This window comes from Equus asinus, chromosome 4 (genome assembly GCF_041296235.1).
Source record: "Equus asinus isolate D_3611 breed Donkey chromosome 4, EquAss-T2T_v2, whole genome shotgun sequence".
Classification (NCBI taxonomy): domain Eukaryota; kingdom Metazoa; phylum Chordata; class Mammalia; order Perissodactyla; family Equidae; genus Equus; species Equus asinus.
In genome coordinates, this window is record NC_091793.1 from 139,851,095 (window position 1) to 139,879,054 (window position 27,960).

The window sequence follows — 27,960 nt, forward strand, 5'->3', positions numbered from 1 at the left end:
GTTCTCTCTCCTTTCATTTTTAAATTTATACCAAGAAATCTCATTTTATGGGTAGTAACCATTTCTCTTACACATGTTGCATCATATTAGCTGATAAATTAATTACTTGGGAACTCCTCCACTTCCACTTTATTAACTCTATAAACAAACTAGTTTCCTCTCCCAGCTGCTGCTTCGTCTCCTCCATCTACCTAAGGCCAGGCTCTCCAGAGGAGCTGCATCTCTCTGTCCTCTTCCCTTAGCAAGAACTTTGTTTTCCTGTACCAATGTTCATAGCAGCATTATTCACAATAGCCAAATGTGGACACAGCCAAATGCCTATTGGCAGGTTAATAGAGAAACAAATATGAATATGCATACAAGGGAATATTATTCAGCCTTTAAAAAGAAGGAAATTATGATTCATGCTACAACATAGATGAACCTTGAAGACGTTAGGCCAAGTGAAATAAGCCAGACACCAAAGGACAAATATGGTATGGTTCCACTTATATGAAGTGCCTAGAGGAGTCAGATTCATAGAGGCAGGAAGTAGAATAGTAGTTACTGGGGGCTGGGGGAGGGGGACGTGGGGAGTTACTGTTTAGTAGGGACAGAATTTTAGTTTGGGATGATGAGAATGTTCTAGAAATGGATAGTAGTTGATAGTTGCACAACAATGTGAATGTACTTAATGCCACTGAACCCTATACTCACAAATGATTAAACTGGTAAAATTCACCACACTAAAAGAGAAAATAACTTTATTCTCCTCTCTCCTCCATTTCCAACCTTTTACACGCTCTGGTGTTTCTTCCTGTCAGTAAACGGAAGTCCTCTGGTATTAAACAAATTGGAAACCTCCTTCTTCAACATCCCACCCCACCTCCAGGACCACCTTATCAGCCAAACTTCTTGAAATGGTTGTACACACACACACACGCACACACTTACCTGCCATTCACTCTTGACATCACTCCCACCTGGTTTCTGCTCGCCCCACTCCACTGAGCCTTGCCAAGGGGACGAATGGCTTCATATTGCCAAATCTAATGAAACTTCTCAGTCCTCACCTCCCTGGACGTCTCAACAGCACCCCCATCTGTTGACCATGTCCTCCCCCCTTGCAACACTCTTCTCTGGGGCGTCTTGTGCCGCACTCTCCCACTTTTCTGTCTGTCTCTCTGGCTGTTCTTTTTCTGTCTGTTTTGTACATGCACACGCACCCACCCCTCTATGCAACCTTTAGATGTTACACTTCCTCGGGATGTTGTCCTGGTCCTCGGCCCATGCACCTGCACTTCCCAAAGGCATCCTAAGATAGCCATGTTTCAAAGTGAACTTGTGATGCCTCTCCACTGACCCACCATGTCCAAATCACTGTCTTCTCTTCTCAGTGGCCACCAGTCATCCGAGCCACCATCTTTCACCCACCCTCCTGGCAAAGTGCCCATCAGCTTTGCCACTTTTTCCGGCTGCTTTTTACTTCAGCAACGAGGATGGTTTTATATTAACACGTACAGCACATTGTATCACCTCACTTAAAATGACTTGGTTACTCCTCTGTTTCTCCTCTACCAATTCTTTAAATCGTATCTAACTTTTCTGTTCCTTGAATGACAAAGAAATGACCTACCCTCTCACACCAAACTATCAGCTTCTCTCAGACCTTCTCTGCATGGTGTGTGCCCTCCTTTCCGTCCAAATCTTGTGCAAGTGGCTCCTCCACTCTCCTTGCTTGACCTACTGGGCCTTCTTTCACTGCTTGGAACGCACCTGCCTTTCCCATCTCCTGTCCTCGGCATGTGCTCTTTCCTCCACCCAAGAGGCTTGGCTCCCGCCTCCCACCCTTACAGTCTCAGTTTCAATGTCATTTCTTCGTTGGTGGCTTCTTCAACCCATCAGTTTCCTATTATTGTCTCTCCTAACACCCTCCATAGCATTTTCACAACTTACAATTACATACTTGTTCTTCTTTGGTGACTATCTTCTCTATGAGAATGTAATTCCATGAGGGTGGTGTCTGGCTTTGTATCCCAATATATTATTAAGCTACACCAAGTGCTTACGACCATGTCTGACACAGAATAGATGCCTAATAAGTATTTTTAAAACAAGTGCATGAATGAAAGAAGAAAGCAAGCGAGCCAGCTAATTCTCCGTGAAGCTGTTTCGTGTAACCTCTCTATACAAATGAACAGGGACAGGTGTTTTAAGCAAACTTATAATTCATGAAAATCTAAATTTACATAAAGAGAGTGTTGAAAGGTGATTTTTCCACTTTACAAAAAGATCCATCATAAGATTCTTTAAACAGGCGTCCCAGGTACATGGAAAGTAAGATTTTATTGATTAGAACCATATGTTTGCACAGAATTCCTCAGGAAAACATCCTTTATATAAAGCAAGGCTGACCTATAAGCAATTTCCTTAGGCACCTAGCCCAGAATGGCCGACTCTCAGGTTTCCTGGGTAGTAGATAATGGGAGGCCTGGTATGCAGTGGATACTTGAGACCCTAGAGTACAAAGCAGTAATTTCAGCCATTTGGGGTCTGTATGGCTTTTCTCACAAAAATAGCTAATGGGGAGATGGATCAATGTATCTGGACCTCTCCTGCTCCTCTTTGTATGTCAGTGAAAGTGAGAATGGCTGTGAAATGCCCCCCAAAGAGGCCACTGTGGAAAGGAGAAGAAAGGCTTGGAAAATTCACCAAATTGATGCTTTTCTCTCCAACCCCCTCCCCACCCACCCACCCACTATCACTGATAATTAAGTTGTCTGATTATAAAACGGGAAAAAAGACTTCAGTGTCTTAATAAATAAAATGCAATTAACTTCTCTGGGTCTCAATTTCCTCATCTTAACAATGTGGGAGTCCTTTTGAAGATTATTGTTTTATAATTTTGTTCTTGAACCTACCAAAACTTTACAAATAAGGTAATTTGTGACTGTTCTCTCTGTCTAATGAAATAAATTTCACAGCAATTTCTCTGCTTCTTATTGGAAACTTTAATAAATGAATATGAACTTTAAATCAAAACATTTGTAATATTTGTGGAATTGGTTAATTTGACTATTATTGATGGTTCTTGCTAAGAAGACGGTACCTTGCAGAATTTACTTACAACTAACCTTTTCTTTATCAAACGTGTTCCACTGTGATGGGAGCACAGTCAGCAAGCTCTTCTGGAGCTGCCGGACACGGGGCGTGTTTTAGCGGCAGGAAGGAGAAACAATATATGGGTTGTGGTGATAAAGATCAAGGCAGACTTGGGTATAGGTTGGTTTCACTCTTCAAAAACAAGACTACTTTCATCTCAGAAAATCCAGCACCTCCAAATGTAGAAGAAAATATTTGGAACATGGAAAAAAACCAAGCCTGATATCTATGGAGTTTTTGGCAACGTTTTTGCTTCATCAGCTCCTGAAGCATTATTCTACCCTCACTCCTCACAATTTTTTTTCCCAAATATTCCTATAGTTGATGACATTTTTGGGGAAAATTATTTCTCTAAGTGATGTGCTAAGGTATTAACTTAAGGAATTTAGGGTAATCGTGTTGATCCCTAAGGCTCTCCTGCATGGGTCTGAAAAGCTAAAGAGTGTGTTTGGGGAAACACACATGATTTAGACGTCTCCTGCTTTGTAGGGGAGAGAGAGATCTTGAATATATCAACAAATCTGAGTCGTATTTGAAACTGGATGTCCTTCTATTTTGTCAGGTCATTTCTTCAGTGAGATAGAGGAATAGATTCAAAAAGGGGGGCAGGAAAGAGAGAAAGAGACAAAAAAAAAAAAAGGAAAGAAAAGCTGGGGATGATGGAGTTAAAGCTAGTAAATAATAGATCAAAATCCCGAAACTGCCCTGGATACAGCAAAAGAATTGTAGTAGGAGCGGAGGCAGATGGAGAGACGGCAGTAGGGAGGGAGAAAGTTCATGGAAGAGGATTTGCTAATTGAAATCATAAATTGAAAAATGTGCAGAAGAGTCAAGATGGAGAGAGGCTTCTGAGGAAAGCGGGATGCAGTCCAGACTCTGATAACAGAAATATGGATATTAGCAGTGACGTCTTCTACGTGTGAGTCTCAGAGCTGCCACTTGACTCACAGCCTCTGCTTTGGATTAAAACACAATCCAGAAAAAAACAAATATGTACCCATTTTTAGGAAATTCTGAAGAAGACAGGAGGTTCTTAGAAGTTTATAAGCGAGGTCCTCATGTGAGGAGATTCTGACTCACTGTGTTGGGAGGTTGGAGGAGAGGTGAGGGCTGTTGGGGGAGGGGGCAGTCTCCTCGAGCATATATAATTTTTAAAATGTCCCCAGGTTGGATAGATGGATGAATGGATGGATACATAGATACACAGATAGGATGAGCAAGTTAAGGATATGGATAAACACACACAGAGAAGTAAAATTTGCAGCTATTTAATAAGAAAAAAGGGATAAATGGAATTTCCATAGATTTGACAAGAATCTTTACCTTAACTGAAGAACAGGCATAACTGAATGACTTTTTTCCCAGTTATTAGCAGAGCATGAAGTCATTTTCTTATTTCATGTGTGTTGATACCAAGAGCATGGGAGATTGCTTCTGAAGAAAATATCTATTGGGAAAAATGTCTGACTTTGTAAGAAAGTGTCCAATAACAATTTAATTGCAGCTTTTTTTTCATTTCAAATGTGCAATTTTATTTTTCTAAAAGTGTCAAGGAAACACAATGTTCTCTGAAAGTGTCATAATTGCAGAAAACCCTCATGCACTCTTGGTAGGAATGCAAATTGATGCAGCCACTATGGAAACAATATGGAGGTTCCTCGAAGAATTTAAAATGACCCGGCAATCCCACTTCTGGGTATATTTCCAAGGGAGTTGAAATCAGGATGTCACAGAGATATCTGCACTCCTGTGGTCATTGCAGCATTACTCACGCTAGCCCAAATATGGAAACACCCTAAGTGTCCATCAACAGATGAATGGATAAAGGAGATGTCGGTGGGGGGGTGGGGTGGGGGGTGTTTATGCCTGTATACACACACACACACACATGTACACAATGGAATATTATTCAGCCATGAGAAAAAAGAAATCCTGCCATTTGCAACAGCTTGGATGGACCTTGAGGGCATTATGCTAAGTGAGATAAGTGAGACAGAGAAAGACAAATACTGTATGATCTCGCTTATATGTGGAATCTAAAACAGATAGAGTCAGAGAAACAGAGAGTAGAGTGGTGGTTACCGGGGGTTGGGGAATGGGAAAAATGGGGAGATATTGGTCAAATGGTACAAACTTCCAGTTATAAGATTAACAAGTTTGAGGACCTGATGTACAGCATGGTGATTATAGCTAATAATACTGTATCATATACCTGAGTGTTGCTAAGAGAATATATCCTAAATGTTCTCACCACGAAAAAGAAATAGTAACTATGTAATGGGATGGAGATGATAGCGAACACTATGGTGGTAATCATTTTGCAACTTATAAATGTATCAAATCAACATGCTGTACACCTTAAACCTGCACAATGTTACATGTCAATTATATCTCAATAAAGCTGCAGGAAAAAGAGTAACGTATCATAATTGCCCCTGTACTCAGTTAACCACAAATATGCCTTCACTGAGGAGTGCTGGAGTGCATTGACCTGGGCTGACTGAGGCAGCGGGGCTACAGGAGAGAGGGGATGTGGCATGAAGGAGAGTGCAGTGTAGAAGTGACCCAAGTTCCATCCCAGCCCTGCCTTGAGCTTATTGGGTGGTCTTGGTCAAGGCCCAAGGCCTCTCAGAGCCTTGGGTTCCTCATTTGTAAAATGAGAGTCTTGAACCAGGTGTCGGGTGGGGTCCCTTGCGGCACCATCACGATAGAATCCCATGTGTCTAGCCTTGATGTCGAGGCTATCTGGAGGCCTGCATAGGATGCGAGTGAGTTTCTAGTTATGTATTAATGATAACCTTTCCGTTCTATCATCTCCACTGAATTAATGGTGTGGAATTTTTATTCTTTAGTGACATGATTTTGTCCATGCTGCACAATCAACACCTGAGTGGAAAGAAGGCAGGAAGGGAGGAAAAGGAGGGGAATCCAGGAGCTGTATTATTTTTCTGCTTTCAATTTCTTATTTTACTTCTGTTTTATGCAAAATACTCTTGTATTACTTGGAATCAGGAATTACGGTTTAATGAGTTCATCTCATAAATATCTTAAATTTACCACAAAAAGAACATGATTATTGTTAAGAACCATCTTCTCCTTCATGTTTCACTAGATTTGGTAAGAAGAAAGAGGATAAGGGCGGGAAGGCTGAGCAGAAAAACCCTCCACAGCGCAAGCACGGTGGCCTGAGAGACGAGGAGCTGGACACAATGAGGGAGGAGCGCGCGAGGTGAGCGGGAGCCCTGGGGCCCGGCCGAGCTGAGCCAGGGGCTCTGTTTAATTTGGTTACTGAACCCTCCAACTGGAGAAATGTTATTTTAAGAAGGGTAGAGGTTGACTTATGTGAAAGGAAAGGTACCTGATATAAAAGGAACCTTCCTTTCTGGAGAATTTTTATTATATTTTGAGAAGAAATTTAACTTCATGTTTTTGTTTTAGCAGTCCTTATAATTCCAAAATATGCTACTCCTGGTTTTGACAATGTCGCTGCATATTTCCTTATGGTTTAAACAATGAGTCTTTTTTTTTTAAGTAAAAAGGTCATTTTGATATTGATGTTTAAAATGATCAAATTTCCATAGTCTGTTCCTAATTTTTGTCAAGCTGTTGTGTGCCTTCTTAATTTTATTCTGCTAAGTCCATTTGGGTACTGTAATGTGAGAAGCACATGTCCTTCATTTTTAAAAAGCCAGTGTCTTTTATTAGGCTATCAGCACGTTGCGGAGCACGTCGCCCATCTGTTAAAGGGCCGGTTTCACTTACTGAAATGATGATGGTTTGCAAGGGCTGGATTCCCCTGTTTGAGGAGCTTAATGTTCCGTTTGGACAAGAGGTCCTTCACATCTCTTTGATGTTAACTCTGGCACTTATCCCAAGTAGATGTGTAAATGTCTGATTTTGAAACATGTAATTGAATATTCATATTTCTGCTGGAAATCCTTCGCCTTCACGACTACTTGAAGCTTGGGGAAAGACTGAGATTATGGCAAAGCCTGCACATAGTTTTAAGGATTCCATTCTGACTTCATTATGTATGATGTCAGATTGTCCAGTTTCCCTTGCTTATTAGGAACAATAGTTCTTGTAGCTTTCACAGAGTCAGTTTTCGCCCGTGTTTTAATACTTTGGTGTCTGTGCTAAGAAAATCATGCTTATTCTTGGTGATTTCTAGGACAGAGCAGGCTGAGCATCTACCGTTAACCTTTGACCCCTATTTTGTGATCTATTCCGGTTGAGAAGGCTGACTTTATCAATAGTGAGGGAAAAAGCCTATTTAGTCCTTTCTCATTTCTGAGAGGCTGACAAGCTCGGTCCCAGGGTTGGTGGAGCTGTTCGAAGGAAATCGGGTGCTCTCCACTGTTGCTGCCTGTGCACCTGATGGAGCTGCCCCAAGGCGGGAATGGTGAATCCTCCGTCATAGCCCAAGATTCAGGAATCCCATAACGTAAGATGGAACTCGGGCTACGATCTTAGTGCACGTATTGACAAAGACCTCACGTGGCGCGTCCACACCATCAATCCTTGCTGCTCCCCTGACTTCTCTTACTGAGGCTCCACATCCTTGCCTCATCTTCAGGAAACAGAGCTGTTTGCAAGAATGCAGACTTCACGTTTTTTGTAGCTCAATACTTGCCTAGGATTGGGGGAAGGGGGGCATCTTAGTAGCTAGGGAATGGTGTGCCAGCTAGAAAATTGATAACTCATAAAATAAGGTGGGTTGTCTTTGAGCAGGAGTTCATTTCCTTTCTGGTTTTGCCTTTAGGAAGCAGGTGCCTGAGGGAGTTTTGTCCTTAAAAGCAGGGCTGTAAATTCGCCTCCGCTGGCTGTGTAGGCTTCAGGTCCAATTTTCTTAAAATACGTCTGGTCAAAATATTGAAAGAACTGTACTGTTAGCCTCCATTTAGGTCACTTCTCACACATGAACACGTAAAACACATCTGATACGGGTTTCCTAGAGACAACATTTTCTCAGTCGTGTGCGAGGGGAAGAAGCGGGAGTCGTTGATTTTCTGGTTGGGTGCTGTAGGATTAATGACCAAGGGCATTTCAACAGCTCAGGGGCTGAGGGCCAGGGAAGACGAAGGTGGAGGCTGAACATTTGGCATTTCTCCCAACCCCAGGGTCCCGTTTCTTGGCTCTCCATCATCCATAGGAAACCAATTCACAACTCTTAAAGAACTCAGCGAGTATATCACTCTTCATGGCACGGCCATGGAAAAAAATAGAATAAAATAAGAAATAGCATGTAAAAGTTCACAAAGTTGTCCTTTTTTTGTAATACATTTGGAATTTGTTACCTTAAGATGATTCAGGCCTTCCTATTGCTTGCTCGTTTCATCCTAGCTGTCATAGATATGCTAGGTTGTCATTAACGTATCCGTTTTTCAAAGATTGGAAAGCACTTCAATAAAATGTATACTGTAGAGGGCTGAAGCCAGCTTGTACCAGCTGGTGAGAGACAAATATGAAGCTTTGAAGAATTTCGTGAGCTGATCGTTAAACCACTGGTAGTTTGAAATTGATCATGGTGGGATTATTTATGCCTCAGAAACTGGCAAATGTGATAAGTTGGATTTGTTTCTTTCAAAGAGCCAGTTTATCAACACACCCCTGTGAGTCCATACCAGCTCTATTTAGTGCATAACCAGGAAGAAATGATCAAAAATAAAGGCCAAAAAAAAAAATACTCATCCAAATCCACACAGTGAAAGTGTGGTCCATGGACCACCTGCATCAGAATGAATCACTTGGGAGTGTGTTAAAAATGAAGACTCCTGAGTCCCACGCCAGATTTGCAGAATCAGAATTTGGGGGTTGGAGCCCAGGAATCCATGTTTCATAGGTAAGCCCACCGGGCTTTTTCAGCAATTCTAAATTCTGAGAACCACAGCCTTGGAAGGACAGGATTTGGCTGGAAAATTAGAGTCAACTATTCTTATTCTATGAAAAATGATAGATTTTTTTCCCCAAGAAGATTGAATAACCTAGTCTAAAAATATTGTCATCTTTCTCATGCACCCTCTCTGAAGTGTCCTACCTTACTGGCACAATGTTTTGCAAATAGAAGAGAAATCTCTGCTACTGCTCACTCACCTGAGGGAAAATGGATCCTTTCCCCCTACACTCTCCCCATCTCGTGCACATAGAACTTACAAAAACAGTAAGTTCATTAAGAAAATTTTGGAAACATAAGAAAGTATGAAGAAGACTGTTAAAATCATGCATAGTTCCAACATAATTCCATAACACTATTAATACCTTTATGATCCTTTTACTATGTATATATTTCCTTCGAAAACTTGATATTCATACTGTATATACAATATCTTACTTTTTTCACAGCATTGTGTTGTGAGCATTTCCCCATGTCATTAATGTTTTGAAAATACATCATTTTGAGGACTGCCTAATTTTCTGTGAGATCAATATGCCATAACATTTATTTCCTGTTGTCAAACGTATAGTCTATTTCCGTTGTTCGTTGTTCCCAGTAATACCTGGATGAGCATCCAGGTACAAAAGTCCTTACAGATTACCTTTTAAATCATATAATTCCTGTTTGAAGGTTCAATTTCCTTTAGCTGTTTTACCCAAAGGTTAATGTAACCTCAGCTCTAAATTTTAGGATTAGATCATCCCTCTCCATTCCTCCCATTATTTTTCTTCTGCTTTCCATATCTCATCTTAATTTATCCACATATCTAATTTCTTATATGGAACTGTTTTGGTGCCATATTAATAGCTTATTAATAACAATAGTGATGAAAAGGTCGAAATGGCCATCACAGGTAGGTTGAGTTACAAGAGTAGATTGGAGGAACGTGGAGTCTATAACAGTGGTTCTTAGCTGGGGAAGGGCAATCTTGCCCCCAAAGGAACATTTGACTATATCTGGAGACATTTATTGATTGTCGCAATTTCCAGGGTAGGTGGGGAAGGAGATGCCACTACCATGTGCTGGGGAGAGGCCAGGAATGGTGCCATACATCCTCCAGTGCACAAGACAGTCCCTGTCCCCAACAGTGAGTTATTCGACTCAAACTGTCAAGAGTGTGGAGGTTGAAAACCCTTGTTCTAACCCCTGGATGTCACAAAGAGTAAGAGTGCTCTCCTTGACATTAGAATTGCATTGTCTCGTGACACCCTGTAGATAACACAGAGAAATATACTCCAGATGACATAACCCCAGAAGGATTATTAGCTCTTTGAGAAACTGTACGCAAAGATTGCTAATGAATATTCCATGCATATAAGCTTGCAAGAAAAAAGTTTTTCTCAAAAATTTATTTTTAACGCTTGCCTACTGAGCATTGGCATCAATGTTGGTGCCTGTTGATCAGATTGTAAGTGCCAAGAAGCTGCAGGGGTTGATAATGCGTCCAATGCCAGAATCATCTGGAAAAATGGGCTGAATCAAACTTAAATGAGCTTAATAGGAATAAACGTAAACTCTTGCTTTTAAATCCAAAAACGAGCCGCACAGACACAGGGTGTGGAAGGTCTGACTTAGCACCAAAGGTAGGAGAAACTTGCCTGATGGTTTCAGTTGAGCGTGAGTTTCACATGAGTCAACATGAGGATGTACCTGCCAAACACTTAATCCAGGCCTAGGCTACATTGCTGGGAGTTCGCGTACAAAACAAAGGAAGCAACAATAATTCCTATTTCACACTGCTCAGATCACACCTGGACTATCCCGCTCCTCTCCCTCACACGGAGAATGGCAGCACTAAATCCGTGACATTGAAAAATGTGGAAGGACTTGGGCATGCATAGCCTGCAGAGTTAAAACTCAGTTGATTTTACTTGATTGAAGAACTTTCACGTAGAGGAGGAGGTAGATGTATTGTATAGCCTCCACTCTCTTCTCTCTCTCTCTCTCTGTTTATTCATCCATTCATTTATTTTCTTGAGGATATTAGTGGGGAATTTTTTATTGAGGGTATGATAGTTTACAACCTTGTGAGATTTCAGTTGTATACTCTTATTTGCCGGTCATATTGTAGGTGCACCACTTTACCCTTTGTGTCCACCCCCAACCCCCCTTTCCCCTGGTAACCACTAATCTGTTCTCTTTGTCCACATGTTTGTTTATCTTCCACATATGAGTGGAGTCATACAGAGATTGTCTTTCTCTATCTGGCTTATTTCGCTTAACATAATACCCTCAAGGTCCATCCATGTTGTTGTGAATGGGACTATTTTATCCTTTTTTATTGCTGAGTAGTATTCCATCATATATATATACCGTATCTTCTTTATCCAGTCGTCAGTCAATTAGCACTTAGGTTGCTTCCACATCTTGGCTATTGAATAAGGCTGCAATGAACATAGGGGCACACAGGTCTCTTTGAATTGCTGATTTCAAGTTCTTTAGATAGATATGGGGAATTATTTTGAGAGATGCAGCCTTCAGCTTAATAGAAGGGAAAACACAACAATTAGAGTGCCTCATGAGACAGTGAGTTCCTTGACAATGGAAATGTCTAATGAGAGACTGAAGATTACATTGAGAAAGGATTAGTGATCAGGAAAGTATTGAACTAGATCAGAAGTTCATAAACTTCAGTCACTGGTTTAGTACCTTCACTGTCTTATTTATAGTTATGTATATTCAAATAAAAATATTACATAAATGAAAAACTGCATAAGTTAAAGTATGTTAAGCTACGTACTATCTAAGATCATCATGTGTATTATTGATGCTGCGTTTGTCCTAAGCTGATCTCTACAGTCTTCCTCAGATCTTAGGGTCAGAGAAATATATAAATATCCGAGTCCAGAAGCGTTTACTTTGAATTTCCGAGACAGGCCTTTCTTTGGACTTGCTGTGGCGTTCGCTCTCGGTAGTGTGTGCACTATTCTTATCTGAGTGTATAAGCCCAAGTTTCTTGCTCAGAATTGTGTTCTAGGACTTCCTTAGTCTCATATTTGATCTCCTGAGCTGATCATGTGTCCTCTCCTGGCACGAGTCAAACAGTCCATTGCAGCAAAGCCCTATTTTAAATAAACTCATCATTTTGTTCATGCTTCAGTGAGATCGGCCGTAATAAAACATTAGTTCCAGTGACTATATCCATGGCTAGGATGAACCCAGTGTTATATTCAAAGATGATTTCTCCTAGAATTTTTTACCAAGCTAAATTAAATTAGCATTTCCAAACATTCGGACTATATAAATTAGTATGGTAAGCTGAAAGCAAGAGATTGTCTTAACAAGTCAGTAAACATTTTTTGTCGTTTAATTCTAAGACTTTAAGGTAAATTCATAACCTTCTGCCAAGTTTTAACCAGGTTCTTGAACCTATAAAGTACCTAACTACATGCGTGTCGCACTTGTATTAATACCTACTCGAAAGTCAGGTGGAGATTGGTTAAAGGAAAATATGTTCCCTTCATTTATTTAGGATTATTGTACTGGGGGAAAAAATCTCCGTTGACACCAAAGGCTGTCTTTCATTAAAGTCCCGTATTACTGACTGTGAAATAAAATTTCACTAAATGAAACTTCTTACTAAAGCTAGGGGGAAGAGTTTAATAACATAAGAGTTTGCACTCTAAGATCTTCAATTACTCTTATACGATGTCAGAGTTTATTTTGCAAGGGAGCTCATTTACTGTGTTAGTGAAACGTTGTTTTTGTAGATCTTAGTAGAATCTTAGTAGATAAATGGGGAGATGAGGGGGAAAGAGCGAGCTCTCCAGCTCCAGCATTGAGAAGTCTGAGCACATATGGCTCTTGTTTTCAACAACTGGCCTGAACGGAATGCGTAAGTGAGAGTGAGGCGAAGATTTAGGAAAGTTCATCGGTTTCAGTGTCTGAATTCAAAGTTCTTAGTTTCCTTTCCTTCAGGAAGCCTTCCAAGAACTGCCCTGGCTCCTCCCTGGCCTTATCAGCTGAGCTGCTTGTGGCCTGTTCCCTTAGTTTAAATCAATACATGTGTTTTTGATATTTGGCAAACCAAGATTTAATTATGCAGCTGCAAGTTCCCCACATAAACGAAATGCATCTTAGAGAAATAAAAACATTCAGAAACCATTTATAGAGTTTGAGAATACAAGAGGGTGAAAAGCTATTCCCAGCCTCTCAGCATTTTATTTAATTATGGGAGATTTTTATGTTACTGGAAATTGAAATGAAAACCAGAATAAGGCTAGAGTTTATCCAACATTTGTTCATACTGAAAATTGAAGATGCTTATTATATTCTAAGAAAGAAAAGGACAGTATATTCTGAATAAATATTTTGGCTGTAACCTATGTAAGTATTGCTCTCCTACATACATAAAGCTGCAAATGAATTGATAGAGTTTTCTCATTATTGTATCCTAAAAAGAGTGCGTATTTTATTAAAGAAACCAGAAAGTTGATTTCTTTAATTTGCCAAGAGACTCTCTATAATTAATTATTTACTGAACTTAAACTTTGGCACTATTTAAACTGTTGAAAACACCCTTGTTTTGGCATGATTACATACAAATGATTAATTCAGCATGATTTCACTCCTCACTGAATATCCTTGTCTTTTGCAGTAGAATTTGCTAGATCCTGTGGTGTGGGCAAAATAAAATGTTGGAATGATTCCCGGTTTTAATAGTCCCAATTTATTATTACCACTGAATCCAGATCAGATCATGGACTGGATTAGATCCCAGTTTTTCAAAATACCCCAATTTATGGCTCCCTTAGAATCCTGATAAGAATCTGTATTTGGATAAGGCTTTGGTTGGCTAAAAGAGATCCAGTTAATTACTTTTAGATTCTTATTAGATCATCACTTCATGGAAGTTATGAAAAATATTACTAGATAGTGTTTCTCAGGACAAGATGGTGTTCTCATTTTATGCTGCCAGAAAGAAGCTATCAGATTTCTGTTTTTCATAGTACTAACCATCTCAGTGAATGAGAAAAGATTTGCCATATCCCAGTAATTACTATCGATGTTGTGTTAGGGTCGGGATAGCCTCCTTTGCTAGAAGAAGAATTAAAAACAGAGAGGGAGAGCACAAACACAGGGCAGTGGCTCAAACACCCCGCCGCCTTCAGGGGCCATCTTTCAAGGTTTGCGTCTTATTTAGGGGATGAGAGAGTGAGACACAGGGCTGCAGGTGGCTTTACTGTCTGTACCTTTATGTGATCTTCATAACACCTATCTTCTCAGAAGTGCTTGTGGTCACCAATCAAATTTGGCACATTACCGTATTCCTATAGACAAGAGATGAGAACACCTACATCCTAATGCCATGCCAGCATTTTTTATGAGCCAAAATCCCTTTATGGAGCTCGAATCAATGTTAGAAGTGCTGTATTAGCAACTGCTTGTCAGCTGAGCTGGATTAATACATAAAATGAATCACTTGACTGGCATGCTTTCCAATAGTCATTTAGACAAACTTCTAAGATTAAAGTACACCAGCTCTTTAAAAAGTGTTTGTAAGGATACTCTTATATTCAAATACCCTGGAGTGACGTATTATATTACTGTATTCAATGGAAGTGCTGTTGAAATACATTCTGAAAAGGAATTATACTAAACTACCCTGAGCGATTCCACAGAAATGTTTAGAATATCTGATCTGATAAAAATTTGGAAAGAAGTTCTAAATTCTGTTGATTTAGATATTTGGTTTTAAGATACAGTATACATAAAAATATATTAACATAATAAACAAGCTTTGATAATTCTCTGGATTGTAAACCCATCAGAGATACAGCTGTGTTTGGTTCAGTGGTGGTTACATTGTAACAGTGGCAGAATTTGAGAAGAGCATTTCCTGTGAAAGCTTTGGGCAATTACAACCAGGTAGAAGGCCATTTGGTGATCAGAATTTAGGAATGACAGTCCTATACCCCCTTTATCCATTGTTCTCGTGCCTTTGGATAAGCCACTTTTGAGGATGTATTCTTAAAGTCTCTCTTTTTATTACCATGAAATGAAATGGTAACAATAATCCTTTAAGGCCTCAGGTTTATACATTGTGTTTGGATAGAATGCTCTTTAAATGCTAAGTTCCTTTGGAGAAAAAAATTGGAATAAATAAAAGTTAAGGGAATCCAGAATATTTACTGTGGACTAGTTTGGGGCTGGGCAGTGCACAAGTAAACTTAATTTGCTAGAAGTGCTCTGAAAAACATTGACAAATCAAACTTCCATAAGTCAAATAGTATTTTCTACAATTTCTAAAGCGTCTCATCTTCCTTTCTTATTTGGACGTATGCTATGTTGTGTCGTGTTTTGGAAAGCTTCCACGACGACACATCCACTCTGGAGGCCAAGATTATTTTTCGCATAGGTTGGCAAATTCTGCAAGTTGAAAGGATATTCAACCTATTGTCTCCAGAACCTGCATTTTCCCTCCTCATGTCCTTTATGTAGAAATCCTAATGTAGGCCTGTGATTTGCAAACCTCAAACTTTGAGTGTGTTTTTTCCAAATTTCCTGGGCAGTTTTTTATACCAGTGTTTTCAACTGAGAATGATATTCTCCCAGGGGGCACTGGACAAGGTCTGAAGATAGTTTTATTTGTCACGCTAGGAGGGAGGTGCTGCTGAAATCTAGTAGGTATAGAACAGGGTATTTCTCACCCTCCTACAACACTTTGGATAGCCCCCTACAAGGATGAATTACCAGGCCCCAGATATCAGTTGTGCCAAGGCTGAGAAACCCTGTTTTAAATGAATAGATAGTTAGATAAGATAGATATAGACAGAAATACTCTATCAATATCAAGTGCATCTGCAGTTGAGGCTGAGGATGTGTATTTTAAAGCTATTTCCCAGGTGACTGTTGTTTACAGCTATGTTTGGGACCCAGTGGCCTAGGTGGTGGTCCAGGGGAGGCGTGTGGCCAAGTGGAAAGGTTACAAGACCCCAGAGTGGGTTGGACCTGGCTGAAGACCTGACTCCGCCTGAGCACGCTGTCAAGGTGCTTAACTGCCTGGAGCCTCTGTGTCCTCATCTATGAGATGAGAATCTGTCTCCCAGACTGCTGTGAAAAGTACATTTATGAAGCACCTGGTTCACTCCAGGTGCTCAGGGTTATTTGCTGACCAGCCCTGGGGACTGAAGACCCCAGATAATCCATCCTATAGCCTTTGGAGCCCAGAATGCTCTGAGATACACCATCTGTGAAAGTTGCTGAGTTGGATACTATCGTGATGAAGGCCAACTTGAATGCAGACTCTGCCCAGCTGGGAGTCCTGCCAGATACTTCCATTCAAGAAGCTTCTCCTCATTTCTTATTGATACCCCGTTGGAAGTTGCTCCTCAAGCATCGTGGGCTTGGCATGAGATGGCAGTGCACTAGCGGAGGAGTGCTGGCTGCAACAGGTGCTTGGCAGCCATGGAAACAAATTCAGGGAGGAGGGAATGGCATGGGTTACTGCCGCTTCTCCAAGTCCACGGGGGGCATAACTGCAGGAAACACTTGTAACCATGGCCATTAAATTCACAGAATCCTCACATTTGCATTTCTGTTATATGTGTTACATTAGGGGGGCTCACTCTGGTCTGCTAATAGTTCAAATCCAGTCTTCGGTAGAGATGGAATGCACGTGACCTCTTCTTCCCTTTGGCTCTCTCCCACCTGCCTGTCTTTTGCCCTGTAGTTTAATTACCTAACGACTTTACAGGGCATCTGAGTTGACTTCAGATCTATCTCCAGAGGAACCTGACCCCTTTCCCAGGCTCAAACTCCTGCCTCCTTCTGCTCTGTGTCCTTTGTTTGATTTCAGTATTGAGAGTTAAAGAGGTTGATGAGGTTTGGGCTATGGCACAAGTCTGCTTTTCCAAGAGGTCGCTTTGAAGGGTCTTAAAAAAAAAACACACACACACACACAACAGTAATAACAATTGGCCATTGAGATGGAAGCTGTAAGTATTCCTGTTCTTGGAGGAACATATGTAAATAGTAATTTATGAAATCATAGTTTCTTGAAGCAGAGACTGTTAAGTGTGACAGGTTGGAGAAGAGTGGATCAGTAACAATAGCTTTGATCAAAGTCATTCCTCTCTCCAAATCTTTCAGTGGCTGTCTACTGCCTGCTGCATACCGTCCAAACTCCTTGGCTGAGTGTATGTGACTGTAGCCCAGCCTTCCAATCATAACTTCCATCCCTGGCCAAGAGGACACGTATCCCCAGCCAGTCTGGAATTTTCACTTTTCCTGAGGTCACCATAGCCCCTGCCAATCTCTGTGCCATTCTGAATAACATCTCCCTTCCTGGAATGCCCTCCTCTGGCCTCAGTTGGTCCAAATCATTGGAAATTCAGTGAAATGTCACTTCTTCTCTTATACCTTCTCATACTGCCTAAGTTGGAGAAAATTCTTCCACTAAATAATGTGGGTCAAGTCACTTAATTTTCCTAAGCTTCAGTTTCTTTAACTGCAGTGTGGGTATATAACTATCCTAGGATGGTTGTGGTATATAGCCATTGTAGCACCCTAATATCATTGTAAGGATCAAGTGGGACACTGAGGTGAAGCCTTCAGAATGGTGCCAGGCAGAGAGATGTTCAGTCAGCGATGATCTCACCATTTTCCTTAGAGACAGTCTTTATTTGAAAGAGAATGAGCGTCAGCATCAAATAGCATTGGACTCAAAGCCTGACTCTTCTCTGCTCTAGCTGTGTGATCGTGCATATTTTGCTGAAATCTTCTCAGCCTCAGCTTCCTCATTTGGAAAATAAAAAATGAAAAAAAAGAAATAATATCTAGCCTTCAGAGTTCCTGTGAAATTTACATAAGATGGACTCCTTAAAGCACCTAGAGCAGTGCTTGGTGCACAGTACACACACGTTGTTATTATTATTGTTGTGATGTTGCTGCATTGAATTGTAGATGTTTGTCATTACACACATGGCTTTCCCTTACTAGCCTGTAATTTTCTTGAGGCGAGGACCACATCATAATCATTTTTCTCTTTCTCTTAGCATCTAATACATTATGTTTCACAGAGTGAGCACTCAGTAAGCAGTTGTTGAATAATGGATGAATGAATGAATGAACAGATATAAAACTGCACTGATTTTAATTTTATTTTTGAAGTGAATAATTGCTAGAATGGAACTAAGAGGCAGAATAGGCTAAATCCATGGTTGACAAAGCTATATAATTCAGAGAAATAAGACTTTCCCCTGGGCTATGAAATGGTATCAAGAAGCATGAGGTCATTTGTAACTGGGAAAAGAATAGTTGCAATGGATGGTTGACGCACAGAGGCCAGCCCATCAGAACCATCGACACCTGTTTCTCTATCACTGAACCAGATCCTGGGAGACAAGACTTTACAGTGAATGAAGTGCATCCATTTCACAAACAAATGGAAATGCCATGAGCCTAGACAGGTTTGTTTTTAGGATGGGGCGGGGGGGGGGGCGGGGGGGGACGGCTTTTGCTCACATCCTTTTCCATTGGCTTAAATTTAACCAGTTGAAATTATTTTTAAGTACCATTCACTTCAACCTTTTAAAATGGAAGATTTGCCTCTTTAGGGAAAACTGAATTTGACTATAGATGAGGCACACTGTCCTTGGCTTATTCTCCATCAGAGGAGGATCTTTTTTGTGCTGAATGTTGAGCCGTTTCAATCAGAATTCACAGTGAGATTGCATTTCAGGGGGCAAGCATGAGAACATGTAATGGAAGTAGGGCATCGTGAAAAGTGGCAACAGCCATTTGTAATATCCCAGATGCCACGGAGCCGCTCTCAGGGAGGCAATGTTACTAGAGTCCTGGTCCACAACAAGAAGTCCACATCACCATTAAATTAGAGTCTTTACCTTATGAGATAATTTCTTATTATTCACTCTCCTGCAATTTCATGTCTTTCCTTCTTGTCTAGAGCCTAATTTTCTTGAGGCATAGATTGTAACTTCTGCTTGCTTCAATTCCTTACAGCTCAGTAGACAAAAGATATTTAGTAAAGTCCTGGTTGACTTAAAAGTGTAAAATAATGTCAGATTTAAAATGTTAGCTAAGTAATTTTAAAAATTGATGAACTCCTAATAAACAATGGGAAAATAATTAGGAACTATATATTAAAATGTATTGCCTAAAATTCTTGTTTGTTAAAGTATAGCATTCTGCTTAAAAATTACCCTGATTATAATAATAAGCACCAGTTTTAAAAAATAAAAAACAAATGAGTAGATAAGGAGTTGCTTAGACAAATCATTTTTTAAAATAATAGTGAACTCTATTATTGACAGTATCAACAGCTAATTAAAAATTCTATTAGTGAAGATGTAAAAGATGGCACATTTCCAATTCAGATTGACACCGAGAACATAGACATAATTGATATTTGTTCAATAATCCTAAAATGTTTCACAGTGTCTAATAGAAGCTGTGAAAGCTAGAGAAAGTTTCAAGTGCTAAAAAATATGTATTCCAGGCACTTAAAGATATTTTCAGATCAAATAATGTGTCTTTGCAAAAAAGTATAACGTTTTAGCTGAATGAGCATCAAAGGATATTTTAGAGGTTGACTTTGTTTAAAAATCACTGAGTCAAGAAAATGCATAGAGTAATTCATATGTTTTTAAACTGGTTATAGTGGATGAATAAGAAAGTCAAAAGAGGATAATTTACTAGCTGGACTTTTAAATTTCAGAGCTGCATTTTGTAACAGTCACATAAATGAATGCATATTGAAAAAAATTCTGCAATGACCATTAAATATTCCACTTTGGAAAAAACAAGATCATAGCTTTAACAAAATGCTTTAGTCTTATAGTTGGCTGCTTTTGATATTATTAAACCCAAATTGAATATGTTCCTGTATTTTTTTACACAGCGGGTTAAAAACTTGGTGTAGTAATTTTTCTAGTTTTTAACAATCGGTTCTATCCCCAATAATTGTAGACTTACCTTGCCAATTTCAAAAGCTGGACAAGTAAGGCCTGAGAGAGAAAGGTATTAAGTGAAACCAGAACGTTTTACAGAATGTTAAGAAATGGGCAGTCAGTTCTTGAGGAAACATAATTCTTCTTTTCGCCAGCAAACAAAAATTCAATGCCAAGAAAACTGACATTATGCTAAGATATTCCATGCCTCAAATATGTATATGACTTTAGATAAAAATGAATGCCTAATTTCAGTGACCAATTCATATCACCAAATGAAAAATATTCAGAGGAAATAAATATCCTCTACTGGAGCTAGTCATGCAGCCCTCATTGATCAATCTGAAATAACCTCCTGCAGATATCACTTACCGCGGTTCACACTAGTAGATCACATAAGCTTGGCTCCACTGAAGTTCAAAAGAATAAAAAAAAAATTGTGACATAATAAACCAATATGGTGTGTGAACCAAGATGGAAATTTAAGTTATCAAAGATATGCTTGGAGATTTAGCTTTTAAGCAGGAGAGAGCAACACATTTGACTAAAAGCATGCCAATTAAGAAGGGAAAATTGAGGAAGATCTCCAACTATCACATATTAAAAATAAAATGTGTAGTATGTTTTTGCAACTTTTCTGGAGCATTTGAAAACATATGAAACTATATAGACATGTTTATGATTCTATTTACACATTCGTTTTTACATTGCCTTATAATCAGATGACATGAAAGGAAGTTTTTCATCTAAAGGAATATGAGAAGCAGTTTCAGGCATAGAGTAGCTGAGGAGTTCTTTAGTTTTATTTTATTACTTTGTGGCATCTGAGGACATCTTTCCTGTATTAAGAGAGCTTAGCTGACTGAAAGCTGTGCCGTTCGTGGGACGGCCTGTGATGCTGTGACCCCGCATGTGTGTGTGTCTTTGTCTGAGGTTGATAATTGCATAGATAATCTGCGTATAGGGTTAATGGTGCCCGTGCTATATTTCTCAGTGTAACTTCTCCAGCATTTAATAGCCATTCCTTGACTGATTGAAAAAGTAGCGGCTTTCAAGTGTGAATCAATGATTGATTGCACGACATCAGTTTACATTGTGCATAAAAGGATACCCGTGAAGAGATTGGGTACTTGGAGGAAGAGTGAGGTGTTGCTAAGAGAAGGAGAAACGTGGCGGCGGGGGTGCAGGTGGGGGTCGCCGGGGGCAGAGGTGGCTGGCAACAGCCTGTGGGAGGCTGCAGTCCCTCTTCCACACCTCATCTCTGAAATGCAGCTGGCAGCCTGCGCCTACGGGTGAGCAGAAGTGCCTTTGTTAACTTTGTTAAATGAATATAGCTGGTTGGTTCAGTGAGGTCAGGTACCATGCTAATAAGGTTAATATTATAAAAACTATACCCCTTTATGAGCCATTGATGCATTGAAAACTCAGCCAACACCCACTGTGGTCCAAGCACTGCAAGAGATGCTAAGGACTCAGAGATTAACTTTCCTAAAAGCAGGAAAAGGAAGTCTTTGTCATCAAGCAGTTCATAGTTCTTCTAAATAGCCCCGAGCAGTACCTCCAACCCTAGATGGACTTAAAATGTATTTTAAAATGGATGGATTTAAAATGGGTTTCTTGGGCAAAGGCCTTCAAGCTCAGGGAACAAGTGAACCTCTATTTTCAGGAGAACCTGAGAAGACACTGGAGCTTGTCTTCTTTATATACAGAAGGTGGCATGAGCCATTCCCCCATATCTGTCAAACGCATGTCTCTGTACCTCTTCCTCATAGCCCTCCAGCCTGATCCCCATACGCCAGAACCTTCCTTGGAAGATCAATCAGCTCCTTTGCCATTCACTGAAGTGCAGGAATGTTTCTGCATCTGCTCTGTGTTCAACAATCCTGGGCGCCATTCAGGCAGGACGAACGCTCGAGGCTGGCCTTCTCCAGGGCCCTCAGCTGCTGTCTTTGCTGAGTCCCACTGCTTCCCCGGCATTGTCAGAACTAACACGCCTGCTTCTTTCTAACTGGCAGCACTCATTTGGATAAACTGTTTCTAATCCTCACCATCTTGTATTCACTTTCTTTTTCTTTTTCTTTTCTCTTATTTATTTTTCACACTTCTCACACAAAAGGTCACCTTTAGTTGATCTCTTTAGTTGAAGAGTTCCCAATTTCAGTCCTGAAAGCATGTAGGAAACATCTGTATCTTGATGAATTTTAATATTTTTGGTCATCTGGAGAACTAACATAATCTGTTTTACATCCGGGACCTTTTTCCTCGGGATACACCATCATGTCTTTGAATCTGGAGTTAAATTGAAGTTATATGGAATTTTCCCACTAAGGTTTGGGTAGATCCTTTCTGTTATGACTCACTTTTGACTTTTTAATTCTTTTTGGCCTGAACTCTTCAGTAATTCAGCAAACGTTAATTGAGCAGCTAGGCACTTCGGGGAAATAGCAAGACGAGTGAAATACAATCAAGTCCCAGCCCTCAATAAGCTCGTGACTGAGAGAGAGGAGAGACCAACCTGTCACTAGTCACAATAAAGTTAAACTGTGATGGGTGCTGTAGTGGGGTATGAAAACGCAGTAAGATGGCGAAGAGGGCAGCCACGAAAACAGTGTTATGGCTGGGACGATAGAATCGACCTTCCAGACCTTCTTTATCGTCCTGTATTTCTAGACACTTGCAATAAAATCATTAAAACCAGTTATAAAGTACAACTTAACCGTGCAGCAAATTGAGAGAGACTTTTACAAATTTAGATTCTTAGTCCCATCAATAATATATGATATTTTTGCTGCTAACTAGAGAGGAATTTGAAACTCAGGAAAAAATTTCATTTGAAACCTAAGGGATTTTCTGAGCAATTTGGGTGCTTTCTGTTATAGTTTCTTTCTCTAAAGCTGACAGAGGAAGAGTTGAAAAGTTTAGGGCAAAACTTTCTGGGGAAATAGCGGTTAACTGAGTCAGGGGGATCACTTTGCTTCCTAAGTTGATGTGACTGAAGACGTATTCTGCGGCCGAATATAAAATTTCTTTAAATATTTTAACTATGAACTATAATAATTTTATTAGCCTGGAAAGTTTTGCCAAAATGTTTCTGTTGGTAGGTGGGTTACATGCTATCTGTTGTCTATGGGTCTATGTGCTACGTGTGTATAGGACAACATAGCAGCATAATCAAGAAAGGTAGAGCAGGCTGAACTTTTGCTACAATTTAGAAAAACTGAAGATGCTAACTGGGGTGACAAAAGGCCATTTTCCCCCTTGTCCCTGTATTGCCATAGGGATGAGGGACTCAGGCTGCCTGAACAAGCAAGTCCCATGGTCCATGCAATTCACTTACCCTTTAAACCTTGTCAAGTTAGTCATTGTGCCAAAACTTCATTAATCTGGATTCAACCAACCAGATTTTTTTATAGTCTTGTGAACATGCCACTCATAGGGGACTAAAATGGGAGGGGAGAATCGAGAGAATGTAAGACCCCTCCCCAGTGCGCAAGTTCAGTTAGGGCAAGTTCAAGGATTCGTATATCTTGGAAAGATTTGCAGCCAACAGATTCAAACCAAAAGCATTTGCTCTTTGCTCTCAGTCAAGCTGAAAATTCAATTAGCCACAGGACCCCTGGCCCCTGAGCATTCCGGCCAGTCCAGGTTACATAGCATTTATTCAAAGTGTCTACTCGATCTGGGGTTCCAGGTGGAACCGCGGAGGAGCTGGACGAACGGTGTATATGCTTCTCAAGCGCTACCAGTTGTCTGTGCGTGTCAAAGGGCGTAAGGATCTGTCTCTATGCTACTTCAGGTCTCCTCTGTCAGGACTCGTTGTTATTATCATTGCTAACAATCGTTTTTTATGTGCCAACAACACTGTTCTAATAATTTTAGTTGAATGAAGTCATTTAGCCTTCTCTCTTTGAGGTAAGTGCTACTACAGTTCTCCTTTTACAGGTGACAGAGAGGTTAAATAATTTGCCCATGATCACAAAATTAGAAAGTGGCAAGGCTTGGTTTAAAGCTGGCTGGCTCCTTACACCATCCTTCTTCTCCGTTTCTGAAACAGCAGTGTTAGCGTCTCCATCAGCTGCCAGTCTACTTGGAAAAGGGCTTCCTTCGGTGGAACTGTGTGGGTGAGCGTGCTACCTCCCGTGAAGATCTTAAGGCAGAAATAGAAATGTAAATTTCACTCATTAAAACCATAATTAATTTATTGAAAGTGAATTGTTATTATTTCAGGGACGAATGCATATTGGAATATGCTGATTATTTTAATGAACCAAGAGCCTCTTTGGGGATATTTCCGCTGTATTATTTGCAAGCAGGTCACTGTAGATTTTCTGAGAGGGGGAATAAAAAGATTGCTGCTCATTTTCCAGTTTTGCTTTATTAAAAATGCAAAAGAAAATGTGTGCTGTATAATGTATTTGGGGGAGATGATAAGAAGATATCTTTGCTGAGGGAAGGCCTGACATCGTCTGTTTTAAATCACAATTCTCCTTCTGGGTAGTCGTTACAGATGTCAGCTGCCAGGACCAGTTCGAGTAGGCGTTGTACCCACAGTAATGTCTCCAATATCCTTGTTGTGTTTGACATTTGGAGCCGTCCATGCAGCTTCTTTCTCCCGCCTTTCACAGTATACATGTTCTTAATCTCTTTGTGACAAACAGTGTGACAGCTTCCCAAATGTAGCTTACTTCTTCTCTTTATTGCTATAGGATGTGAGGTTGGTTTCATTGCTTATATTCCTACGTTGCAGAAAAGATTCACACTGACACACCATCCCAGGCTCTGAGAGAAGGTAGGCCACGCCTGAACACTGCTGTTTAAGCCCCCTCATCAGTTCCATTCATTCGTAATCTGTATTAATTTCCTATGGCTGCTGTAACAAATTACCACAAAATTCGTGGCTTCAAGCAACACAAATTTATTCTCTTATAGTTCCAGAGGCCACAGTTCTGAAATCAGTTCCTCCGGGACAAAACGGAGATGTCGGCCAGGCTGATTCCTCCTGCAGGCTCCGGGGGAGAATCCACTTCCTTGACTCTTCTCAGCTGCCTACATTCCTGGCTGATGGCTCCTTCCTCCATCTCCAGAACGCGTCTCTCTGGTCTCTACTTCCATTGTCACAGTGTTGAGTACCTACCACGTGCGAGCCCGGTGCTAGGTCTGTCAATACACAAGGCCACCAAGGTCCCTGCTCTTGTGAAGCTTACATCCCTGTAAACAGATCAGCAGAAAAATAAAATCAAGTAGTAATAGAACTAGGAAGAGAATAAAATGGAATATGATGGGGAGATGGGCCTGGGGAGGGCGTCGAAGATGCTGAGACTGTAATCCCAGCCAGGAGCCAGCACGGGCAGACCCGGCAGAGGGTTTCAGGCAGGAACAGCAGCGAGAGCTGATCAAGCCCGAGGCAAGTGCAGTGACTGGGGTTTGATGACTGAGGCGAGAGCGGCATCAGCCAAAGTCGTGGAGGACGTGTGTCTGGTGATGCAGCCCCACAGGTCACGGCAAGGAGACTGGATTTTATCTAAGTGTGAAAGGAAGACATGGGAGCATTTTGAACAGAGAAGCAGCTAAACTTCTATTCTTTGAGAGGTCATCCAGGCTGCTACTTAAAGAACGGACTCTCCCAGCGGGGAGAGGTCTAGCCACTCTCCCTCCCTTTTACGATGTTCGCTTCTTCGCTGCTATTAGATGGAGCCTGAGTAAGACCTAAACCTCAGGGGACTGAGGGAACTGAAGGATGTTTCCCTACATCTTAAAACTCAGACCACTGCAGTACCCTGCTGACGACAATAAAACATGCCCATGCCCCGCTTCTTCCCCACATTTTATGGACACTTTGGCAATTTATAGTTCCAATAAGAGGTAAACCAAGCCTCTTTTCAATGTTAAGAGACTTCCTGTATTATAGACAAAACCTGGAGCAAAGGGTCCTAGATGGACCAAGACTAGGGAGTCAGTCAAGTTATGGAATGCTATGGTCAGAACTGAGAAGGAGCACTCAAAACAAGGTGACTGGCATAGCATCTCTTTGTCTTTGTAGAGGGACAGATGAGGACAGATCAGACGTCAGACTCCCATGTACAAATACCCATTGCCTATCACGTCAACTAAGAAATCCTCACCGTAATCCTCAAGACTATGTGCATGTAGCACATGCTCCTTCAGGAAGCCTCCCTCAGAGCCCCACATGTCCAGGTTGGAACCGGTGGTTGTGGTTAGACATTTCTCCTCAACACCCACTGGAGGAGCAAGGGGTCATTCCTCCTAGTTGTCTTATTACCCAACTGCCCAACAGCTCTTTGGCAGAATCGCCATAGACAGTGGGTGCCATCTGGATTAGCTTGCTGGACCTTCTTTGGTGGCTGCATGGTGGGGATCAACTAAGATGATTGTTGGCTTTTTCCATGTTCCATCCTTAACGTGTACATGGAGGAAGGCCAGAGGACAACGATGCTCCTGGTACCAGTTCATCTCAGACCTGGACCCCTATCAGGGAGATCCTGTCCCTTTTGGAATGAGGAGGAGACCTTAGTTTGCAGACCTGAGGGACAAGCCTGGGGTGCTTCCACCTGGCACTCAGGTGTCCCTGTCCTGTTTGTCTAGCCTAGCACAGCTCTTACCACATAGCAATCACTCAATAAAGGTTAGAACCAAATAAACCAAATTGACTTGCAGGCTCCATTTTTTGGCATGTCTGGACTTTTGAGAATATTCTATATGGTTTCTCTGGGACAAAGTCACCTCTTAAAAAGCCAAAAATGACAGATTAATGAGCACTGCGGAAAATACAATTATCAAATAATATATTTTTGCTGACCTGTCTAAAGTATCTTGTGCAGATAGCATAAAACCCTCCTTCATGCCAGGGACACAACTTTTCAGAGTAAGAGTGCCCCTCACGCGTCAGCTGGCTCAAGACGTTGGGTATAATGCGTGTGTTTATCCTTGTCTCAGGTACAGCCATTCTTCCCTACCTGAAATGTTTTTCCAGGCCCCGTGGAGGTCAGTGGTACTTCTAGAGCTCTTCAGAAGCCCAGAGTTCTTTTAAAGAAGATTCTCTGTGACCCAGGAGTGGACGGTCAGGGCCTTGAGAAAGCAGGCATTTCTGGCTCAAAAAGCAGAGGAAACGGAGCAGCCTGTGCTGCCTGGGTATCTGTGTTCCCCCTGCCTCAGCACGTGTTTATGTGAGTAAGCCCTCAGAGGCAAAGATCAGACACAGTCCAGGGGAGCCTGGCCAGGTGTGAAATTCCAGGTGACAAAATGGAAGGAAGAGAAGAGTCTGAAGGGAAAGGAAAGGAAATGTAGCTAGTTTCCTTTTATTCTCTGCTTTTTTCCTGTTTTCTCCCCAGGAAGTTGATGTAGACTGAGAACACCACCAAACAGTACCCATTAGGGGTTTACCCTCCTCCACGTGGTGACAGCCACCGCCATGTCAAAGGCCACTCATTTATTTTGGCAGATATCGCCCCTGGCGATCCCCATGATTGAAAAGTGCTGAGTCACTGATCATTTTAATACAAAAACTTAGTTCCCCATCTGCTTCCCCCAGTGCCACAAACAGTGGGCACGTATGAACTGGGGGAATATAAAAAATAAATAAGGCTGTTTTTTATACATACAAATGTCAGTAACAACGAGAATAAAGAGTAAGCACATGAACCAGTTATGAGCTCTATCCAACCAGCAGAGCCTTCTCAAACGCAGATTCTTACAGCTCTTTCTTCAGTGTTCATGTGACCAGCAACCTGGAAGCATCTTCTGACGTCTTCAGTGCCTAATGACACGATTTGCAGGGGCCCCGTCTAGCACTGCTCTAAAGGGACCGTGCACCATCAGAGAAGATATTAAGCACTCTGTCATTTGTTCCCCACCCCCTACGTCTCTTTGGGGCTCATTTCCCAATGAAAGCCAAGGGTGTTTACTAAGCATTTCTGAGAAATTTGTCCACATTATGAGAATACAAATTACAGGAAC

The 27,960-nt window shown here is 41.0% G+C and overlaps 1 protein-coding gene across 8 annotated transcripts in view; it reads left to right on the forward strand.

Moving 5' to 3' along the window:
* The window catches only part of PARD3B (par-3 family cell polarity regulator beta), a 908,373-nt gene that overhangs the window by 721,556 nt on the left and 158,857 nt on the right, over nucleotides 1-27,960 (forward strand). For all 8 annotated transcript variants that reach the window (XM_014836393.3, XM_070508440.1, XM_014836394.3 and 5 more), the window contains one exon: nucleotides 6,254-6,370. In XM_014836393.3, the coding sequence (XP_014691879.3) occupies nucleotides 6,254-6,370 (117 nt within the window). The remainder of the gene's footprint in view (nucleotides 1-6,253; nucleotides 6,371-27,960) is intronic.